Source organism: Octodon degus, unplaced genomic scaffold (assembly GCF_000260255.1).
Source record: "Octodon degus isolate 3935 unplaced genomic scaffold, OctDeg1.0 scaffold00135, whole genome shotgun sequence".
NCBI classification, from domain to species: Eukaryota; Metazoa; Chordata; class Mammalia; order Rodentia; family Octodontidae; genus Octodon; species Octodon degus.
In genome coordinates, this window is record NW_004524711.1 from 1655017 (window position 1) to 1679277 (window position 24261).

The 24261-nt window shown below is 35.4% G+C and overlaps 1 protein-coding gene across 1 annotated transcript in view; it reads left to right on the forward strand.

Annotated features, from left to right (window-relative positions):
* LOC101590255 (PHD finger protein 14) overlaps positions 1 to 24261 on the forward strand; it is a 181566-nt gene that overhangs the window by 80281 nt on the left and 77024 nt on the right. The window contains exons 15-16 of the mRNA XM_023701404.1: positions 10436 to 10486; positions 10597 to 10718. Of these exons, the coding sequence (XP_023557172.1) occupies positions 10436 to 10486; positions 10597 to 10718 (173 nt within the window). The remainder of the gene's footprint in view (positions 1 to 10435; positions 10487 to 10596; positions 10719 to 24261) is intronic.

Below are 24261 nucleotides of genomic sequence, written 5' to 3' on the forward strand. Positions count from 1 at the left end.
AACGGACTAATAGGAACATGTTTTCTTAGTGAATTTAAGTAACAGCATACTTTTTACCTTATTATTCTGAGATTGATTGGGTAGGTGTGGGTGGAAAAACGCTGAGGGAAGGAATACAGTTATTTCACTTAAATTTTGAGGATTGATACTTGGCTTATTTTTGAACTCCTATGAAATGTCTAAATTGAGAAAGCACATTTTTAAGATTGCTTTAATCTGTGTTTTGCAAATTGTAATCCTTAGTCCCAAATATATGTGATTTTCTTTGAGAAAAATAATTCTGAATTTGGGTACGTATGTAATTTTCTTTTCTTTTAATAGCAGGTGTTCTTGTTCCATGACTGCAAAGACTTCTTATATTTTGGGGGCAATTTATTATGTATTTGTCTTCTTCTGTGTCCTGTGCTGTCAGTGTTTCTCCTGCTTCCTTATTTCTCATGTTTGTCCTTTTCATGTTGAAGCATTCAGATGCCGGTGGATTTTTGGATGTCCAGTTATATTGAAAAAAAAAAAAATGCTTGGGTGGAGTTTCTCTACCGAGGTATTACCTTTGGGGAGATTTTACAATTGGTAGCTTTTTTATTTTTGAATATACTCCATAACTGTCAATATGGGTATTTTTTTCTCTCAGAAATTTAGAAACTCAATAGAATTCTATTATCTCTTAGCCAGTTGGCATATACTTGGATACCAGACTCATGGACAATTAAGGGGATTATAGATCTCATGTTTTAAACAGCAGAATTGCATACAAACTTGCCGTTTCCTAGTTTCTTTCTCATTGTTCTGTGTCCGTTTCCACTTTGTCCAGGGTCTGTTTGGTTATTTTTCTCCAGAGACTGTATTCCTTTGTCCTGTGAGAGAGATGTAATCCCTTGATAGTACAGAGACGCAGCAAAATCCTTCACATCCTATGTTAATGAGTTTTAACCCCAAATACTGTGTTACGATAGCTTTGGAAATATTTATCTGTGTAAGTTTGTGTACATATTGTATACTTAGGAGCTTTTGGTTTTTTCTCAAATGACACATTTGTTTTTAAATAGTCATAGTTAAGTGGCCTATATCTGTCTATGGATAGTAGCTTTAAACATTTATTTAGTTTATATATATGTTTTGTAAAAGCGTGGTAAGCTGAAAAATGCCCACTCTTTCTCCCAGCAAACTATTTTTCTCCTAAATTGAAAGCTGTGAATGTGTTACCTTGGTAGTAATGGCTTTACAGTTGTGACTAAAGTTGAAGATGTTGAGGTGGGGAGATTAACTGGAAATATCCACATAGACCTTAGTGAAATGAGCTTCTGCAAACAGTCTTTTCAGTCTATAGACTATAAAGAGGAGGTGTGATCACGGACAGTGCCTCAGAGAGATGGGGGATGGAGGAGAGGTAAGGAATGTGGGCCACCTTTGGAAGGCGAAAAGAAGATAGATGTATGCCTCCCATGCAGGTCTCCAACACCAGTGTGAGTTTAATAAACCCCATAGCAAACTTCTGACCTGCAGAGCTTCAAGATAATGAATTTGTTTTAAGCCACTCTCTAATAATTTGTTAGGACAGTGATAAAGATTAGACAGTGATAAGATTGTCTGATACAGACAGACAGATGAATTTGTCTCTGTTTTCTGTTTGAAATTTTTTTGTGGTACCTGGAATTGAATTCAGGGCCTGTGCCTACTAGGCAAGCACGTTGCCACTGAGCTACATCCGGAGCCCGCCTACATTTTTAAATACTTGAAACTGAAATAGAAAAATGATTTAGAGCACTTGATAATACAAAGCCATAGCAATTGGAAATGAATAGGTATTGAGCTCATACTCTGAGAAACCAAGGTTTTGAGTGAATGTAAGATTTTATTTCCCTTAGATATACCCTCCAGACAAAAGTAGCTGTTTCTTTTAGTTTATACTAGGAGTATATGAGGACTCTTAATTTCTTCACATCTTTTCTGGCACTTGTTATTGCTTGTCTACTTCGTATATCCAACCTAGTAAGTGTGAAGTGAACCATTTTTAGTATGATTTTGATCTACATGACAATAATATCTTTAGAAGCAAAAAAAGTATGACTTATTTATCTTGTATTCGTGCTGTGTGACATAGCATTAAAATGATTTTTATAGATTCTTAAAAAGAAAATAACAGAATATGCTTTTATTGAAAAACATGAGACCTGTCTGATACTGTTGTTACCCTTCAGTTCTGGTTCATGAGTTATGAGAGCAAAACCTAACATTATTACATGTTTGAGAAAGTGACTTGAACGAGGAAATTACAGAAAGGCTTCCCCAAGGAATAGTTAAAATATTGTTCCCGTAGCACTGTTTTATTTTCTGTCTGTGTCACAGTGCACTCCAGCCTTTTCTGTGTTTATTAGTGTAACAAATGAATGAGACTGTACAGAGGTTTTTTATTTAATACAGTCTGGACAATTATCTTTATGTACTTAAAAAATTGTGACCTATGAATGCTTGGGCAGTTATCAGTGTATTTTCAGACAGTAAAACAGAGCAGCAGCTAGATTGTTTCTCACAATAGAGTCTCTGCCTCTTGTTCCTTGGAGTAGTTGAAGCTGTGTATGTACAACTTCCAGTGATGATGTTGGAAGCGTTTTCTGCATTAGGCAGAGGAGAAGATTACGTGAAATAATGAAATAGTTTTTAATACTATTTTTAATATGCCTGTGCAATAGGTAGGTAAATCCAAATTCCTTTAACTTAATATCTTGTACATCCTTTTTTTTTTTTTTAACTTCTAGACCTAAGTTCTTCTTGCTTACAGCTAGAATACCTTATCTTTATCCTCTGTACAGTCAGTGTTTTTGCTAGCATTCTATATTCCCTTATCCTCTTACTAATCTTAATCTTTCATTTTGTCTCCCTTCTGGCAGGTTGCAGCATTTCTTTCAATAGTAAAAAAAGAAAAGAAAAAGAAAAAACTGTTAGGTTGAGTACAGGATCTTGACGTGGAGTCACATCCCCAACTTCTTTTTCGCTCTAAATTGCAATCCTCTTGCCTCAGGCACCCGGAACGCTGGGAGGATAGGCGTTTGCTTCCGTGCCTGGCCCTTGTATCCACTGGGAAGCTGGGCTTTATAGCAGTTACTACTAAGATATCTTTAACATCTTTACTAAGATATTAAAAGATTCTTAATTTTACAGACAATTTTGATGAATGAATTTTAGGTGAGAATGAATGATCTGAGTAGCATGTGACTTTTTGTTCAGTACTTTACCTTAGTTATACTTCTACGTAATTATTTATGTAATTATTGGTTTGATAATTATAGACTCATGGTACTGAACTTCAGAACAGGAACTTTCCTGTTCACAAGGGAATTGGTCCCATTATTCTTGTATATTAATCATATTTCATGATGAAACTACAGAATTTCTGGATTATTTGTTTGACTACCTTTTTACTCAGACTTTTTTTCTGTATTTTTATGTGGAAAATTTTCCTTTTAGGCAGCAAGGCAGTTACCATAGAAGAAAATATAAATTAACTTATCCGTGTTCCTTTTGAAGTTACTTTAAAATTGATGTTTGTACTTTTGGGCATGTATCCTAATAACTTTAATGTAACTTGAAAGCTTTCAGATTTTCTTTCTGTGTTTCTTCCACACTGTGTCATCTGGTGACTTTTCATCTTCTGTACGAGTGCTGCAGGACTTACTGAGACCTGTCTTTCCATACTCTTAAACACATATGCATTATCTTGCTTTCTTTGAAGTTCTGAGATCTTCCTGACACAGATTTTTATTATGTTTTATATACTTCATCTTTTTCAAAATAAACGCAATAAATAATCACAATACCTTTTAGTGCTATTTCTTTGAATAGTAAAAAATTACTAGCTTTGACTGAAATCTTAGTTTTTCCAGGTTGCACTGTGTTTTCAGATCATCATTTTGGAAGCGCACTTCATATGTTCAGTTAGTTTGCTCTTTTTTTGTTTTTAAGCAGTTAAGTTTGTTGGTACAGTTTAGGTATCCGTAATGATCACATTCACTGTATGGAATTTGTACCTCTCATGTGCTGGAACTTGAGTCTCCTTGTCCCCCCCATTTCCCACTTCCTTCAACTTCTCTTCCACTGGTTATTTACAAACGGCTTTGTTTCCATTTTTCCTTGTTTCCTCATCATTTTTCTTTTCCATTCCTTTCCCCCTCCACCCTTCTAGGTCCCCTTCCCATTTAAACACTTTCTTCCTATTTCTCAATATCTATTATACATTTTGGTCTTTATTTACACTTTTAGCTTCTTGGACCAGAGAACCAATGTGGTGTTTACACATGCGGTTTCTTATCTTAACACTCTGAACTAGTAAGCCTGTTCTTTTGCGGGTTTTTTTCTGTATTTTTTTTGTATTTTAGGGAAGGGTCTACAGGGTGTTCAGGGTCTCACTACTGGATCAGACTCATAGTGATTCTCCTGTTTTTAGCCTCCCAAGCAATGGGTTGACAGGTGCGCATCACCACGCCCAGTCTCAATTACTGTCTAAGTGCACCCTGAGGGCGGGGCTGGCACAGCAGGCCGGGGGATCAAACTCCTGACCCCTGTGCCTGCATTAATCCACTGAGCTATTTGGCCAGCCCCTAGCAAGCCTGTTCTGAGGGGTAGTTTTTATTTGAGAAATAACCAAATATCTCGTGTCTACTTTGATTACAGTTGTGTTCTAACTTGTTTTACACATACGCAACATAGCCATTTAATAATGGCAGGACTACAGCCTTGAGAATCTAAAACTATGAAATTTATACATATATACATATATAAACATATATGAAAATGTTGAGATCTTTTGAGTATTCTGTTGGAATGACAAAAATTTACTGTATATTGTCTTATCTTACTTAACTTTATATTAATAATTTGAATTATTACAGTCCTGGAAAAGATTAATTTTATTGGTGATTTAGATACCAGAAATGCCTAATACCAGACTCAAGGTAACCTCTGATGCACTAAGTGATTACAGAACATCTACATGTTACAGATTGTTAGAGAAACCCTGCAGCACGATTCTGTGGTGAACTAGAACACCCTTGATCCCCAAGTGAGTGCGTCCTGGAGGAGTGAATGAGGTCCCCCCGGCGTTCTTAGACTCCAGGGATTTTCTTGAGAGCCTAAAGGCTCCTGTTGTGCTTTTGCTTCTTAGAAAGCCAGTATTTTTATTTGCTTCCAGGACTGTGAAAGAAACAGAAATGAAGAACAGATAGAGGAAGTTTTAGGATTTTACTGTGTATTTTTCATTATCAATGAGTTTTATAGGAAACTTGTTTATATAAAATGTGTTTTTTGTATTTTATATTTAATTCTGTAGTTATTTCAATTTAGAGTAGTTAAACGATATTGGTCATAATTTTTTTTTTGTTATCCAGATATTTTCATAACCCTGTTATATAAATTAAATTAGATAAAAATACACTCCACGCCCTACTGACCAGAAAGGAAACGTCACTTTAGGTGATGACCGTTGCATCTGTTGATGCTTGGTACCTAACAGAAACAGAGGGCACTTGGTTCACACTTTTGTTCCCATGTGCATAAAAATATACAGCATTTTCTTTTAATGTGTTAGGAATTTTAATCTGTGATTTGCCTTCAATACAGTTTCACCACTGGCAACTTTAGTAACTGTATATTGATACATATGTCCGTATGTATGTAAGAATAGACTCACTGGGGCTGAGGCATAGGCAAGTGCATGGCCTTGAGTTTGATCCCCAGTACTTCAAAAAAAAGACTTACTACTCAGGTATTTTGAACACCTGCCAGAAAGTTACCCATCACATAACTAGGCTAAACTAGGCATAGCTAGTTATTCATCACATAAGTAGGCTAAACTAGTGAAATACATAAATATGAAAGGCCTCAGAATTTGAATTTTTCTGAGTATCAGCACTCAGTCTCAGATTTGGTAGTCAGACTTCAGTGTATTTTTTACTTAAGTTTAAAAATGTTCACCTGGGCTGGGACAACAGCTCAGCAGTCCGGGTGGCAAGGACCTGGGTTTGGTGCCCGGTACCACATGCTGTTCTGCCCTGGAGCCTTGTATACGCTGTGCTGGCCACTGAAACTGGATGTGGTGGCACACCCCTGTACTCCCAGAGCTGAGGAGGCTGAGACAGGAGGATCACTATGAGTCCCAGCTGCATAGCAAGACTCTGTACCAAATGAATGAATGAATGAATGAATGAACGAACGAACGAACGAACGAACGAACGAACGAACATTCCCAGCTGGGAGGTAGCTTAGCAGTCTAAGCGCCTGCCTGGCAAGCACAGGGACCCAGGTTCGATCCCTAGCGATGCAAGCTGCACCCACCCTGCCCTGGGCAAGCCCAGTCGGCACGGAAACTGGCCGTGGTGGCGCTCACCGGTAATCCCAGCTCTGGGGAGTCTGAAACAAGAGGATCACTATGAGTCTGACCTGCACAGTGAGACTGTGTACTAATAAATACATAAAGTTAAAAAACAAAATGTTCAGCTGGTAAAAGTCTGCCAATATTCTAAAATCTAAAAATCTCTAAATATGAAAAATTTTCAGTCTGTGTTAAAACAAAATTCTTGATTCTTCATATAATATGATGAAATTTAATTTGGCATAGTAAAATGAATGTGTTGCATCTCCCTTACCAATTTTAAGATCAGTTTTTTTCTGAAATTGAAGCCTTGAATAATGAAATCACACTGCAGAAAGAGAAGAGAAGAATACAGTAGGCTGGATAAGATACCAAGGATAGAAAGAGCGGGGGTCATCCCTTGTTGCTCTGTAACTTTCTGCCCTCCTTTCCTTGGAGTCAGCCAATTACAGACTGAAACCTCTACAAACTGAGCCAAATAAACTTTTTCTCCTTTAACTTTGGATGTCAGGCACTTTGTCTTAGCAACAAGAAAAATAATTAAGATAAGTGGTATTTCTCCAGTCTCTAAAGAACAGTGGTCTTCGTTTGGAGATCATAAATCTACAGAGGCTGTGCTATTTAAATGGAGACTTTTTTTATTGGTTCTGGAAATTGAACCGAGAACCTTGTGCTTGCCAGGCAGATGTGCCACTGAGCTATTCCTTCAGCCCCTGAATGGAAGTTTTATACATACTAGCTATAAGGACTATTGTACTAAATGTTACTTTTGAAGATTGGATGACAAATGTGTTCTGAAATACGAGTGTTATAACCTGTGCAATTGATCCAATTTTGTAAGTGTATGCTTCCACTGCAACTTTACTGACTGCTATAACCCGACGTAGGCGCGCCATCTTGCTCTGCATGCGCCCTTCTGAATGCTGTGACTTCCCGCTGGGCCCGCTCTCTGCTTGAGAACCTGCAGTTGGGCCTTTCTCACGCTGCCCTTTGTGCGCACCTGAATCTAGTTCCGGCCCGATGCCCTGATCTTGCCCTCGTTCCCCGCCACAAACTGTACCCACCACTGCACCTGTTATTGTTCGTTAGAAACAAGTACTTTTTCAGCTGTAGCCCCTCGATGAACCCTTGGCGGCAGCTTTGCTGGGGTATCGGCTTACATACCCGCTCCCCTCATCCTCCGGCGCGCGCCTCGGCATCTTGCCGGGCTGTCTGCCGCTCGGTACCAGCTAAAACAAAGCACTTCTTTTCTTTTCGAGCCGGCCTCATTTTTGAGTTAAGACAATGAGGTGTGAAATTTAACTGAATTCCTTTCATCAGTTTACTTTAATTTAGGATTCCAGGGCCAGGGAGATAACTCAGTAGAATAAGAGCCTGCCTGGCAAGTGCAAGGTCCTGAGTTCAATCCCTGATAAGGCAAAAAAAAGGATTCCAGGGGCTGCCAAATAGCTCAGCAGATTAAAGTGCCTGCAAGCGGGGGCAGGGGCCCTGGGTTCAATACCCAGGCCTGTGGTGCTGGCCCTGCCCCAGGGTCGCACTGAGCCAGCAATTAAGACTGGGTGTGGTGGCACACACCTGTAATCCTAGCTCTTGGAAGGCTGTAAGCAGGCAGATCACTACAAGTCCCATCTAGTAAAGAGACCCTGAACACCTTGTAGACTCTTCCCTAAAATACAAAAAAGAATTAGGATTCCAGGATTTGAGATTATTTTCTCCCTCTTTTAATGGTTACTTAAGCATTGTTATTTACATTGCAAGAGCATGTATGTTCCTGGATAGGGGTGAACAGTAGATGTGATAGGCTGTCCGATTCTGTTAGCATTCAGTTATAGAAGTCATTAGATGAGTTATGAAAATTTAAATGCACCACGTAAATCATAATTGTGTAGCAAGTAAAGTATTGCAAAACACCGTCAGGCCAGGCATATAACTTAGCGGCGTAAGTGCCTGCCTGGTAAGCTCAAGGTCCTGAGTTTGATCCCTGGTACCACAAAATCAAAACAAAACATTTAGTATAGCTTGGGTTAATTTATTGTTGTTAATTTATATTTATAAGCATTTTATTATTTTCTATTTTAAAGAGAAAGATAACAAAAGTTTAAATGTAGGCTAGTAGGGGAGTGTTGTCTTTGTAGTACTTACTCAGAGTATAAGATAGAGGCAGGACATCTTGTCCATTGTTAGCACAGACCTTTCTTTTCAATAAACTAAGAGGAACTAGTTACATATAACTATCTTAAGTATTTTGTGTATAAATATATATTTTTTTGTTTTCCTTTTTATTTTTCTTATTTCCCTTTCTCCCACCATAGTTTGTCTTTTGAATAGTTTTTTCCCAATTTGCAGTATCTTGTGTATTTTGGATCTCATTTACTAGTTCAGTTTCTCCCACTACTGGGATATTTACAAATATGGCTCTGATTTATTTTGCTTGTGAATATGGTCTCAAATTTCACCAATTTACCTATAAAAGTTTCCAGTTAATCATTCTTTATGATTGAGTAGTTCTCCATTATATATTCCTAAAAACCACATCTTTTCATTCATTCTTCAGTTTACGGGCATTCGGGTAGTTTCCAAGATTTAACTATTATAAATTGTGCTGCTATAAGCATGAGTACACATATATTGCAGTGGTGTGATGTTTTTAATTTTTCTGGGAAGATACCCAGAAGGGTAATAGCTGGGTTAAAGAGGACCTCTAATCACAGGTACTTAAGGAATCTCCACACTGATTTCCACAGTGGTTGTACCAGTGCACAGGTCCCTACCCCCAGCAGTAGAGTTTCTTTTTCCCCACAGCCCCACCAGCATTAGTTATCAGTTGATTTTTTGATGATAGCCATTCTTTTGGGAGTGAGATGTAATCTCAGTGTTGTTTTAATTTGCATTTCTCAAATCAGTGGTGTTGTACATTTTTCCATGTATTTGCCATTTGTATTTCATCAGAGAAGTGTGTATCCATCTCAGATGCCCATTTTTGAATTGGGTCTTTGAAAGGGGGGGGGTCTGAGTTTTATCAGTTCTTTATATGTTCTACATATAAGTCCTTTGTCTGAGGGATAGTTGGCTAAAAATTTTTTCTACCCTGTGGGTTGGCTTGTTACAGTGTGATTTCTTTTGTTGTGCAAAAGCTTTGTTATAAGGTAAGATAACGATGTGATTGTAAGGGGTCAAAACCATCACAGTAGTTCAGTACCAAAGGAATGAACCTAAGACAAATAGATAGTAACTAATGTATTGGGAAGGCAAGCTCTGGAGATAGACAGAACCGCCTACATCTAGAAGACATCCAGAGGGACACACATCTCCTAGGAAAGCCTCTAGACAAGTGGTGAGGCTATGATAACATAAGAAATCTCTAAACATCAGTACAGAGAACAAAGTGAAATAGAAAACAGAAAATGATAATATGCAGAAGCAAGATATAGTCCCAAACACCCAGCTTACCCAGGTCTGGAGCACAAAGAGAGAGAGAGAAAGTCAGAAGCCAACAAATGGAATTCTCTGAACTGACAGCAGGAGAAATGAAAAAAACAACTGGAAGAGATAATAGGAAAAAGAATCTCTGAGTGAAAAAAAAAAGACCACCAAAATAAAAGACATTAAAGGAAACATAAACAAATAGAGACGCTCAGGAAAATGATTGGAAGAATGAATGCCGAACAAATAACAGGAATCAATGAAACAGATCCAAACAGAAATGCAAGACATTAAAAACTATATCGAGAGTATACACAGCAAATTGAATGAAGGTAGGGATAGAATATCAGATCTAGAAGACAGGAATGCGACTAGGAACCAGGAAAAGAAAAATACTTCAAAAAGTAGCAAGAGACTACAAGAAGTCCATGAATCACAGTGTGAACAAAAATCCTTTTTAAGTATGTTTATTTTGTTAGGATTTCCTCTGGATGTCATAAATTCTAATAAAATGCAATGGAACAATATAATATTAATTAGAAATAATAATTTTCCAAATGTAACTTAAGGAGTAACATTTAAGAGAAAATTTATTTTTGTCATTAGTTACACATTAGATTTTTTTTATTTGATTTTCTTTTCTTTTAGAGAACCAGAGGTCGGAAACGAAGCTTTGTTCCTGAGGAAGAAAAACATGAGGTTGGAATAAGTTAAGCACTTTTTGCAGTTTTTGAGAAACTTTCTTACTTAAATTACTTGTTTGCCTCAGATTTTAATTTTTTTTTATTTCATTCTTTCATGTATGACAGGAGAGAGTTCCTAGAGAGAGAAGACAAAGACAGTCGGTATTACAGAAGAAGCCCAAGGCTGAAGACTTAAGAACCGAATGTGCAACGTGCAAAGGAACAGGAGACAATGAAAATCTTGTCAGGTAAGTCAGGTGCTGAACCTTTGGCTTTAGCCCATGGTCATTCTTTTCTCATCACAGATAAAATGGAAAAAAAAAAAAAATTGGCAGCCTAAGTCTTCATAGATGCTTATTTAGTGGTAACACTACTTTGGGAACAGATAATTACCCATTTATTAACATGATACATACTCTGTATTTAGATTAAGTAAGAATGATAATCTGGATTTGGAGCACAGTACAATTAATTTTCTCGTGACAAAAGTTGACAGTGCTTTGTATAGAGAGGCCACAAAAATAATAATGTTCTAAAAACTTTGTGCTAGGATTATTGCTTTGTCTCATTAAAAAAACCGTAGTTGCTAAGGTGTGTTAGGGCAGTATACAACTTGATATCAGCATTGATGATAAGGCAGATTTTATTGGCAAGAGCTTCATTAGCATATCCTTATTGCTTTTCAAATGAATGTGTTAAATGCTTCTCTCTTATGAAATAAAGAAAGGTGAAAAGATGGCCTAGGTAGATTTTGTTTTGTTTTTGTTTTCCTCTTTGTTTGTTTCTTTTGTTTTGGTACTTTCATTTTATAATTAAACATAATGCTCATGAGGAATCTCAGCGGCTGCTGCCTAGATGTTCTTGAGGGCCCAGCGACTTTGCATTCAGCCGTTTGTCCCACATGTTAGGTGGGACTGAGAGTGAGCGGTCAGCATAGAGACCTCGTTTAAAAGAAGCGTCAGCCTTTGAAGAGAACAGTGGCAGCGGGCAAGAAAGTGTGCCCTTCCCCATGTCTTTCATGTCTTACCAAATTTGTCTTTTGGTAAAATATTAAAGCAACTGAGGACACAAAAATTTAACATTTAAAACAATAAATTTACATTGTACAACATTTTTTTGAGTTATATGACTTTGAAATGATGTTATTTGTTTTAGTCATTAGAAATTCGTGTTTAGGGCCGGCCAGATAGCCCAGCAGATTAAAGCGCCTCCAAGCAGGCACAGGGGTGGGCCAGGGGTTCCATCCCCCGGCCTGCCTGCTGGCCTCGCCTGGGGCGTGCTGAGACAGCAGTAGACTGGGAGTGATGGCGCCTGTAATCCCAGCTCTCGGGAGGCTGTGAGCAGGTGGATCACTAGGAGTCCCATCTAGTGGTGAGACCCTGAACACCTGTAGACCCTGCCCTGAAATACAGGAAAAAAAAAGAATACATGTTCAGTAGTGGTTCGTGGTGGTGCGGCCTGTGATTCCAGCAGCCTGCCAGGTCCTGGATCCTGGCCCAGCCTGGGGAATTTAGTGATTCTTTGTTTCACGATAGAAAGGGCTGGGGTTGCAGCTCAGTCAGACGGTGGAGGCCGGGCTTCAGTCCCCAGTAATGCAAAACAAAAAGCTGCTTTTGTTTATCTAATGAAGGCATGCAATTTTAAATTTGTGAATTACTGTTATTAATGTAGGAAGAAAGTAAAAATTACAGCAAAAAGCAAAAGGTCCAAAGTGCTCTAAGAAATTTCAGAATTTTGGGTTAATGTCTTTTAACATAATGTGGAATACTGTGGAAGCTGTCTTAAAGATTAAGTTTAGGGTCATGGCATTCCATGTTCTTAAATTAAATTAAATGCACATGAATAATTTTGATGACAATATAAATTTTGAAATGTGTGAAAATGAAATGCCAAGCAGCATAAAATAATAGTGTATATGAAACTGTAAAAATAAATAAAAAATAATTTTATATAATATTTAATCCATGCTGCTAGGGTTGGGGATGAAAAATAAACAAAATAAAAATTAAAATAAAATAAAACCCTCAAATAACAAAAAGAAAGAGGAAGAGAGACAGGTAGATAGATAGATAAAAATTTTTTAAAAGACCCATCTTACATAATGGTTAATTCAGAACATGCCACTAGGGCTGCTGATGAGGTTGAGGATCATGATTAATTTGAAACAATAGTTACAAACTTAGAAAACTGGTGATCCTCTTTTTAATTGTTTGAAATTGTTTTAGAGCTCTAGATGCCTCAGGGCTTTTTCCTATAGGAGGATATAAACATTTTATCAGGTTTTTGTATGTGTATTTCACATAACCTAGGAAAGTGAGCAATATTTTTATTTTAAAACATTGTATATGAAGTCATTTTCAGCCAATCTCATATTTTAGTTGTCTTAGAAAAGTAGGTACTTTTAATTTTTTTGAGGCTTCTTAGTTTAATAAAATATTTCATTGTATAGCAATAGCTGTGTGTCCCATGCAGCAGAACTCACAACAGCTAATACTTTTTTTTTTTTTTTTGCGGTACCGGGTATTGAACTTGACCTTGTGCTTGCCAGGCAAGCGCTTATTCAACTGAGCTATCTCCCTGGCCCAAAAGCTGAATCTTGAAAGTGGCCAGTGCCCATCAACAGATGAATGGGCAAAGAAAATATGGTGTGTGTACATAATGGAATGAGATTGGGCTACAAAGAAGGGTAAATTCGAGACATTTATGGGAAAATGAATACACTTCGCAAACATAAATAAAATAAATCAAACATAGCTTCAATACTATATGGTTTCTCTCATTTAAGAAACTTGCCCCACCCCTGGGGCATGCTGAGAGGGCAGTTGAGACCGGGCGTGGTAATGCACGTCTGTAATTCCAGCACTTGGGAGGCTGCAGACAGGAGGTTCACTGCGAGTCCGATCTGTGTAGTGAGACCCTATAAACCCTGTACTAAATACATTTAAAAAAAAAAAAAAGGTATTTTTAAATAAGACCTGATTTTCTATAAAGATATATTTCAGTGATTGGTGAGAGATACACTATACTCATTGTATGTCTTTTAGATTCTGTCAAAGTAACTTCTTGAGTCAGAATGATCTTTTATTGAATATATGTCTGTTTTCTCATGTTTCCTTCAACTAACATCTGTAACTCACTAGAACAAGATCTTTAGCAACTTTGATTTTGAAACCACACTTCTCTATGTAATTCAGGCTATACAGAAAATTTATTGAATTTTCCTTGCTTTGTCATTTATTTGTTTATATGTGAATTTAAGTGTTTGATTTTTAATACCATAGTAAATGGTTATTAGTATAGATTCTACTGATATTTTCTACTTTGCGTTTAAACTGGTTTTTTTTTTTTTTTTTGCACAACCGGGGATGAACTCAGGGGAAACACTTATTCTACTGAGCCATCTCCCTGGCCCCTGAACTATGTTTTAGGTCTTTGGTAAATAATTTACCTTTGTTTTACCTCAGGTTTTTCTTTTATATAAAAAGTATGATCAGAATCATAGTTTGGGCTGGGGACATAGCTTGGTGGTCTAAAGGTCTGCCTGGCAAGCCCAAGGACCTGGGCTCGGTCCTCAGTACCTGTGCCAGCCAAAGAACTGTGAGCACGGTGACCATGCCTGTAATCCCAGCTCTGGGGAGGCTGAGACAGGAGGATCACTATGAATCCGAACTGTGTGGTGAGACCCTATACCAAATAAATCACACTTTGTTCCATTAAGTATTTTGTGACTAGTAGCTGCAGTGTTGAAATCCTTTCTGTGTAATGTATTAAGGGAATAGTTTCATTTTGTAAGACAAAGTATGCTAATGAAGATCACATTAGCAAATATGATTGTAGTAATTATAAAACTTACTTAAATCTCTCAGCTTGTACATACCCTGCTTTTGTATTATAGTAATGTGTAGAATACAAGGGGGAGAATTTGAACTTGTTGTATGTACTCTAAAAAGATGAAACTGCCGGGGTTATACCTTAGCAGCACAAGCATCTGCCTGGCAAGCTCAACGTTCTGAGTTTGATCCCCAGTACAAAATATGTAAATAAATAATAGATAATAAATAAATTTTAAAAATGATGGAACAATTCCCATTAGATGTAGGATGTATGAAAATTATCAAGGTCATCTTTAAAAAGATACAGATGGTTTATAGTATCTTGTGTAGATTACTTTTGAATAATCTTTTCCTTTTGCTTTTAAATTTAATAAAAAATTTCCTGAGAATTTTCGTTTTAAAAACGTAAGTTTTTATGTTATTTACAAATATGTGATTTAAATGTCAAAGGTTAAATTGAAAATCTAATTTGTAACTTTGAGAACTATATAGACATTTACCTGATTTGAGAGACTGTTTTTTCGATGTATTTGTGGATCGTATTTGTCTATCTTTCTTCATTTAAGGAATAATAAATGTTTGATAACTAAATGCAAAATGGCTAGTAGATAACTCCACTTGAATAGTGACAAATTATTCTTTTGCTGGATTAATAAAAATTAAAAATGAGTCATTAAATACAAAAAACGTAAAGATTTTTTTAAAAGACTAATGAAGGTCACTTTTGTGCTTTTGCATCACTAAGGTATGGCAAATTTTTTATCTTTTGTATATTAGGAACCACGGATTTAAGACTAGGTGATAAATCTAGGTGTAGAAATGATTTCTCTGTTTGAACATACTTAATTTTCAAAAGATAGATTTTAGAGATAAGCTTTTCTTTTCCATAACTCTCCATAACTTTTTATTAAGCTCTTAAAGATTAGCCTAAACATCTAAATATCAAAATTTATCTTAACTATATACATTTATGTAATATTTTTATTACTTAATTAGAAGAGAGAAAAAAGTTTTCCTAAAACCAACCCTGAGATACATGAGTTTCTTGCCCGGTTCTTTTTTGTATTGTAGTGATTTTTCAGAAGTATGGAGGGCACACAAAATGATACATAAAATTATTTCACTTTTACAGCAAATTCCATATTTTTAAATGCTTTCTAGAATCTCCTTATTTGAATAGATGGCAGGTCATATGGGCAGTAGTTAGTCATTTTGTTTGCAAAAGTTAGATTGTCAATTTGGTGTTGGAAACAATATTACTAGTGCTTTTATTTCTTTCAGATTTTAAACATTTGGCTTCTGAATGTTTCCCCCTAAACTGAATTTGATTATGTTATAAATTATTAGAAACTACAACAAGAATTTATATATACATGTATTTTAATGTATACGTTAATGTTACATTTTTATTTCACATACTAGTCTGATTATTCTGATTCTTAAATTTTTAGGCAACTTTTTGATCGTAACTAGTATGAAGTTTTCTTGTAAACTACAGTGGGCTAAGAAGGATTTTCTCTGAGATTTGACAGAACTGAGAGGAAAGCTGAAATTGGTTATAATTTAGTTATGTTTTCATAGAACCTCAGATCACTAAAAATGGGTTATTTGAATTAGTTTTGACATGGAACCTAGTTTCTTCTCTTTTCAGAAGTTAGCATTACATTTGATAGAATGCCTAAAACAAATTTATTTAATTTGATCATAAGCATGTCTTGTACAGTCAGTCACATAGTAATTTTTGTTAATGGTCATTTGCACATCTTTAATATGTGACTTTAAAGTGATGATGCAAATATATATTAATTAGGTACTTGTAAATTAAAACTAAAAAGCAAATATGGATCTTTAAATAGTTTCTGTCTGCTAATAAATTTATATACATTAAAAGTATATGTTTTTTTGTGCAGGGACAGTTTTGGATAAACTTCTGTCGCTGTTTTTTTACCTCTACCAGCGACTTTCAAGATAGGTTTAGGTTTATTTTCTTTTGTCTCGTATTCCTAAATCATGTTTAGTATTATGTTGTTATTTTTTTATAGTATTGTTTCAAAAGCTTAGATTTTAAATCTGATACAAGTGTCTCTGTATCCCTCATGTCACTCTTTCAGTCTGTGGGATTTGCCCCCTTCCTCAGTTTTGGATCCTGTTATCTGTACTAGAGGTCTAACTTGGCTTTCTCCTTAAAAACACCTCCAAAGCCTCTCCATTGCCTTCCTCACTTTGGTCTTTCCCCTAAATACAGAGTCTACAAATGTAGCTTCATGTGAAGTTGAATTGAGAAATCTTTGACAAGGTATTTAATCTTTCTGGTTTTTTAAGATTAATATATCTACAAGGCAGAGATGAAATACCATAGCAAGATGTTTCTAAAGACAAAGTTTGTAACTCATAGCCTAAAAACTTCGCTGTTTCACTTTCCATCAAGAGAAGAATGCTTAACATTCCAAATCCAATCTGATGATGAATCATTAAAAACTATTTGAAAACGTAAACAGCAAAGTATAACTATGATCTTTTTGAAAGTTTGTTAGGTTTTTGATGCTTGCTATTTTTAATGTTTTACTTTTTGTTTTTTGATACCTGCTTTAGAAACAGTTGTTTTTTAAGGAAATTTTGCTCTTTTTACCAATACTACTGTGTTGAATTAAAATTTAATACAATTAGAAGCATCCATCTCCTTGTTTCATATAACATGTTCATAGCCAGGTGTGGTGGTTCATGCTTATAATCCCAGCACTAAGGCTGACACAAGAGGATCGCTGCAAGTTCAAGACCAGTGTGGGCTACATAGTGAGTTCGAGGCCAGTTTGAACTATATAGTGAGAAAGTATTTAGAAATTTCTGTTCTGTACATTTGTTTTTTTAAGCTTTTTGATGGGTTAAAGTAACTTGACCTTTGGAATATCCTTTAATTTGAAAAATTTATTATTGATTTGAAAACTTGTTTAATTTTTCTAGTGTTTGTAAAAAAAAAAAAAATCTACACCTTTTAGTAAGTCAGTGTAGTAACAGAAGTAAAACTGAGAATGCCAGTATTTAATTTAAAGATGACAGAGTGTATACAGAGATCAGTATGAATAGAGATTAGCAGTATTTTTTTTTGTCTTTTAAAATCACAACAAAAAGCAAATATTGTAAAGAGGTAATAGCTCTTTATGATACATCATACTTACTGATGTATTTATAAATAAATATTTTTAATGAACTGCGATCCCACTAATTTTCATTTGAACAAAAGTTCAGTTAAAAAAAAGGCTAAACCTACATAGAAACTTCCTATTTGCCTTATTTTACAATTTTGAAAGCTAGACAATATAAACTAAATAGAAAAAGAAAAAAAATCCATGCAACTTGTGGTTTTCAGCTTTTGAGTGAGGAGATGACAAAATGAGTATAAAACAGTTTATGGGACTGTTACTTCATTCATTAATATTTATTGTGAATTATCTATTTATCTTTAGGTTTTGAGGCAGTATACTTACCTATTGGCTTAAACTTAAAATATGGAAAGTAGTTCTGGAATTGCCAACTCATGTCACTGCAAAGAGCAAATCTGCTAATTTCACTTGCTGTTTTGCTTGAGTATTTTTGCAGAATAAAAATTACATAGAATGAGGCTTATATCAGTGCTAAGGTAGTTGGTGAATTTTGGCAAAAATAGGCACTGACATAACACCCATTCCCAACAAGAATATTTTCATTGTTTCTAGATATTTCAAAGGCACCCACCTACTTTTCTTACTGTGTATTAATTTTTTTCTCTTGCAGTATTTTCTAGGCATGGAATTTTTATCACTTAGTTGATATAAAGGGAAATCTCACTGGTTTTAATTTGCATACCCTGACAAGTAGGGAATCTGAACATATTTTCACGTGCTCTTTTTATATCTTCCTTTATGGATTTATTCTTTTGCTCACTTAAAAAAAGAAGTTGTTTTGTATTGAGTTAAGAGGTTAAATATTTAGAAGGTTCGTAAGTCCTTCAGATACAGGTTACATTTTTTTTTTTTTTTTTAATGTATTTGGTTGTTACAAAGACTCACTCACTACACAACTCAGACTCATAGTGATCCTCCTGTTTTAGCCTCCCCAGTACTGGGATTACAGACATGCACCACAACATCCCGACTCTGTGGCCAGCTCTGCCAGCCCTGGTGACTGGGCTGGCAAGTCACGTGGTGCTGGAGATCTAATCGCAGTCCCTGTACTTGCCTATGTAGGTACTTTAGTCTGTTGAGCTACCTCGCCTGCCTGAGCAGGTTAATTTTGTCTGAAATGTTGGGTCTCAGAAATGTTTCAAATTTTTTCAGATTTGAAGCATTTGGATTTCAGATTTTCAGCATAGGTATGCCCAACTTCTGTGTATTTTGAAGGCGTACTTTCCTAATCTGCACCTTACCTGTTTATTTTCTTATGTTGTCATTTGAAGAACAGAAATTACTAACCTTTTCTCCTAGAGTAAATGCTTTTGTTTCCTACCTACCAAGTCTTGAATATTTTCTCCTTTGTTTTCTTCCTGAAGTTTCATTATTTTATCTTTTGTTTTGAGATATGAGATTATTTTCTCTTTCTCTCTCTCTCTCTCTCTCTTTCTCTTTCTTTTTGAGACAAGGTTTCACGATACATTTTAGGCTGGCGTTGAACTGACTTTGTAGTCCAGGCTGACCTCGAACTCACAGGTACTTTCCTCCAGCTTCCTGAGTGCTGGAATTACAGGTGTGTGTCACCATGACTGGCTGAAATTATTTTTTGTATGTAGCCTCAGAGTTAAAATTTTATTATTTCCAGTTTTCCAGTGCCATTTGTTGAAAATAATTGCTATTCCTCATTAAATTACATTGTTACTACTATTAAATATATTTTTACAGTGTGCATCTGTTTTGGAACGTTGTATTCAGTTCTCTTGAGCTGTGTATTTTTTGTGTGTGACAGTATCCTGATTCCTGAGGCTTTATAGTGAGCTCTTTTGATATTCTTCATCCTGTGCATTTCCTGTAGTTGTTAGTAATAGTTTCATGGGTCTGAATATGATACCAAATCCACAGGCAGGAACTATAAAAATAAGTTGGACCTTATTTAAAATTAAGTTTTTGTTTCATACACACTAAAAACAAAAAGTGGTACATTTCATGTTATTTGTATTTTAGCACAGGTTTTTTTGAGAAGGGCACGAAGAATTGAAGTGAGGACCTAGCGCTTGCCAGGCAGGTGCTGTGCCGGCTCTATCCCCGGCCCCTAGCACTAGTTTTATGAAACACCAAAAGCAAACAAACATGGCAGTATTAAAATGTTAACAATATAGTCTCCTCATCCATGAATTTAGTGTGTCTTTCTGTTTATGTAGACATTTGATATTGTTTAGTTTTATTCATTCATAGTTTTGTAATTGTTTAGTTTTTACTTATTCATGTTTTTACATACCTTTTTATTACATATATTATATATAAGTGCAAATATTTTTGAGGTAACTGCGTAATTTTTTTTTAATATTTTCTTATTGTTTATGCTAGACCTGCAGTGTGGTTAATTACGGAAAAAAGACAAGCTTGAAAGCACGAAGTCTTTCTTTTATTACTGCAGTGTATAGCAGTGATACGAATGAGAGGCCAAGCAGCAGAGGTTGCTTGCTGCTGAGCGTACCCAGCCCTGCTCCCTTGGTTCTGAATAGCACTGGGCAGGAGCCCGAGCCTTGCAGACATTGGGGGTGACATCTAGCTCTTGTCTTACACACGCACCTGCACGTGTGTTGGTGCACAGAGAGAGACAGTGATTTAGCATCCCTGCTGAGGGGTCTCCAAATAGTACTTTTCTGTTTTAGGGAGCCAGAAACTGAGGAAGAGAACAAGGGAAGGGGAGGAAGCGGAAAACTACTCAGTCAGGGTGGAGAGGAGTGTCTGACGTCTCCTCCAGTAGGGGACTTGTGCCAGGGGCCTGCATGGTGTGTAGGTGAACCTGGCCGCAGCATTATCCTGCCCGCCTCTCAGTGAGGCCTCGCAAGTTCAATCAGCACTGCAGTCCTGGGACTAACTTCTCCTGTTTATGATGTGCTGCCATGGATCTTTGGCTTTTCTTTGCTATTATTTTGATAGCGAGTTTGCATCTTTGTGAAAGTATTATTTTTTATTTTTTTCTGAACAATCTTCACAGGGAATACTAGGTAATACTAACCTACTAAAAGACGAAATGTGTTTTTAGCCTTGGAAAAATTTTCTTAAAATACTACTACTTAAAAAAAAATGGGTGAAATCTTCCGATGAAACCATTTGTACTTGTAGTTTTATGGGAAATTTTTTAGTAATAAATTCAGTTTTAAAAGAATACAGAGCTATTAAGATTTTTTTTTTCTTTCATTTGTATCAGTTTTGGTAAATTGTGTCTTCCCAGGACTTTATTGAATTTAAAGTATTGTATATTTTGGGAAGCAATATTGTGTAATGAGTGATTAAATATGGAGATTTATAACCACTCTGGTGCATCTAAAACTTGTGTTTGTTACGTGTGAACTCTGACTTTATTTTCACTGTGGTTTAAATTTCCTTACTTGTGAAATAGCAGTAAAATTGTGCCTACTGCCTGGGTTGTCTAGAGGATTAAGTGAGATAATAGGTGTAACGTAGAGAAAGAGCGTGGGGAATGGGAAGAGTTTCACATGTACAAGTAGGAATACATCTAATAAAACATGTAATCCTAATAATTATCATATATTTTATGTGTACCGGTTAAGTCATGTAGCTAGCCAAAGAACTGATAGTATCTTCACTAATTGGTAAGGGAAACCAAGGCATATATTTTTTAAGTAACAGGTGAGACTAGGATTTAAATTTGGCCATTGAGCTCCGTGTTCTATTTTGAAAGTGTATAAGAAATAGAACATTTCAGTTCTCTGGTTGGGTAAGACTTGACTTTGATCAGTGTCTTTGTTATAAACTCAGTGATGATTGATCATATATGATTGCTTTGCTAATTTATTGGTCTTGTAGACTGTATTTGATCTTCTTTGAATTCTTAATGCTACAATCTTTATTCTCTTTGGTTTCTTTGATATTAAACTTATTCTTTGATACTAAACCTTCTGTTTATTTATCTTTTTAAATTTTTTAACATCATTGAATTATTATTTATATTTTATGGTAAATAAGGATCATAACAGAAATGGAATTCCACTGTTTGTAGATGATTATTTCTGGGATTGTTTTTATGGAGCAAGATTATTCCTAGTCAAGATAATTTTAAATTGTATTAATCTTTCAGGGGTATATGAGTATAGTTAGATTGTATTTGATATGCACATATTAAAATGGCACATGTACTTATTTGATTTGCACATCATATACCCCTATAATGCGATGTAGTTACTAAGTTTGCTTTTGGAGAAAAGCTGTGGTGCCATGTGTACTTTCATTTTGATGAGTAGTTTCAGTGTGATCATCCTGTTTCCTGAGTGCTTGTGTGGTCGTTTCTCCAGAGGAAGAACATACCGTTACTCAGGTGTAGGTTGAAGCAACTGCACAGAACATAGGCATGACAATGTAAGCTTTGGAGAGATACTAAATCTATGAGATTTACAAAAAAGCCTCATTATAAATACTACACGGTTTTTGCATTTTGTGAATAAAATGTGTAGAATAGGTGTACCAAAGAATTACTTAAATAAGAGGAATGTTGCAAGACAAGAGAGAAAGAATTTTGAATGATTTAAATGATCCTTTAAAACTTAGTAAACTTGTTGAATGAGAACATCATATATTTCAGATTCTTCATGATTAGATGTTAGTCTGTCCTTCATTTAAGAAGATTTGAATCACTAAGCTGATTCTCTTTTCAGCATATATGAAACACCTAAAATCTCATGAAGATATAATCTCACAATTATGTAACCTAAGGGTGATTTTGTTCAAATACTAAAATGCCTGTGTGTCTTAATTACTGCTGTAATATTTGAATCGGAATGTTTTCACTTTTCTGTTTTCTCATTAAAGGCTAAAACTAGAAGCTATCAGGCCTAATTTCCTCCACATTTCACCTTATTCACTCCTTCTCTAGATGTGGTGTATGTCATTATACCACATCCCTAATTTTCTTTTTAATATTGTCCACACATATGGACAGGTTGGATGAGCATTTTCCTGCTTAGTAAGGGACAAATTCCTGCCCCCTACCTGATCCCTTCATTTGGCCCAACAGTAGTCTTTAATGTTTATCTTACTGGTAAGAAACAAACAAAAAAAGAAGCTCACTTGAAAACATAATCTTGTAGTGCTACTTTTTATTAACCCATAATTTTTTTAAATTTGTATTTAATCTTTATAGTCAAAGGTCTCTAAAATACATGTGAATTAATTATAAGGCAGTCAGTTTTGATTTATTACTAATCAAGTCTTAAGTTTGTGAGAAACTACTTATAGTAAAGAGTGTTCTATTTTACTTTAAAAAGTTTGTCTTTCTATGAAACAGTAAATGGCTTTTAAATAGAAATTCCAGCTAAACATGACATGTTATCTGTGTATCACATTCCTCATATTTACTTCATATCACCACTGTGCTATATATATTATAGTGTAAGGTTGTGTTTCATTTTTATTCTTAAGAGGGAAAGAGTTTCAGGAAGTAATTATATTTAGCCTAAACTGAAATGAGTTATCAGTTTCTGAATTAACTTTTTATTACAGTGTACTTAGTAAGATTTAAAGTTATCTATAGTATTCCTATACAAACAGCAGGATTTCTTTCAAAAGGAGTTTCTTCTAATTCTGTTTTCTCTTTCAACAGTAACCTGTTTTATTAAGACAATACATAATCAGAAATTAAGTTGATCTTTTGAAATGCTTTGGTAGCTGGCTTTTACCATTACACAGACTAGTTATTCTAAATCACAGCATCCCAGATAACCACTAAAATCACTGCACTGTGCTTTCCTGAAAATGCCATAATCCTTCAAATGCCACATTAAACTGAGAGAGAGAGAGAACCGTCAGTAGTGCCTGCACAATTATCTAGAAGGATGAGCTATGAACCAAGTGAAAATACGTTCTGGAAGAACAGTAACCTTTTCCTTGATATGTGCATTTCCCGTTACATTTTTGACACAAAATGTTGCAGAATGATTTAATGGTGGCATTTTGTTTTGCTGACTTTATCTTTTTTCATTACAAGGAAATCAGAGTTAGGACAGCAATACTGTATAGGAAAAGAGTGACCATACACTGAATTCTGTAACAAAGATTTTTATTTTATTCTATTTATGTGTTTTTTAAAGAGAGTACTAATTAGAATTAAAACAAAAAAATGACAAGTGATACAGAATTTCACTTGAATAATATGAATTTCACAGTATTTGTTGTAATACATAATGTTACCTTCCAACCAGTTATTCATATTACCAGGTATATGTATGTAAAATTGGAAGAAGAAAGAAAAAAAATTAAGAGAAAAAGTACAATTGAAAAAAGAGATGAAACAAATTAAGGATTAACTGCTTTCCGTAGACCAGCAGAAATGGACAGTACAGTTGTGCAAACCACCTTGCTTACATACCTAGATTAATCTCTTTTCCTCCACTCCCTCTCCTGTCCTTCTCCTCAACTCAGTAACTCTTTTCCTTTTGAACAAGTTTGTAACAAGGATCTTTTAAAATATATATCAATAAAACTGTATTAGAAACATTGTTTCCTTTAACATTGTACTTTAACTGTAATATATAAAAATCATCTAGGTTTATTGTCAAGAATAATGTTACTTAAAGCTAATGGCTTTGCTGTTTTACATTCCTCCTTTTGTTTTTCTTTAGTAACCTTTATCTTAAACATGTCAGTAACCGAGAACCCTTTACTGTGCAGACCTAACCTGCTTAGCACAGGTGATGTAGAACTATCCTACTTTTGATTGGGATAGATGTTATGAGAGCTGATTGTACAAGGAAGCCAAGTATGAATAGACTGTGATCTAGAAGGTAAAT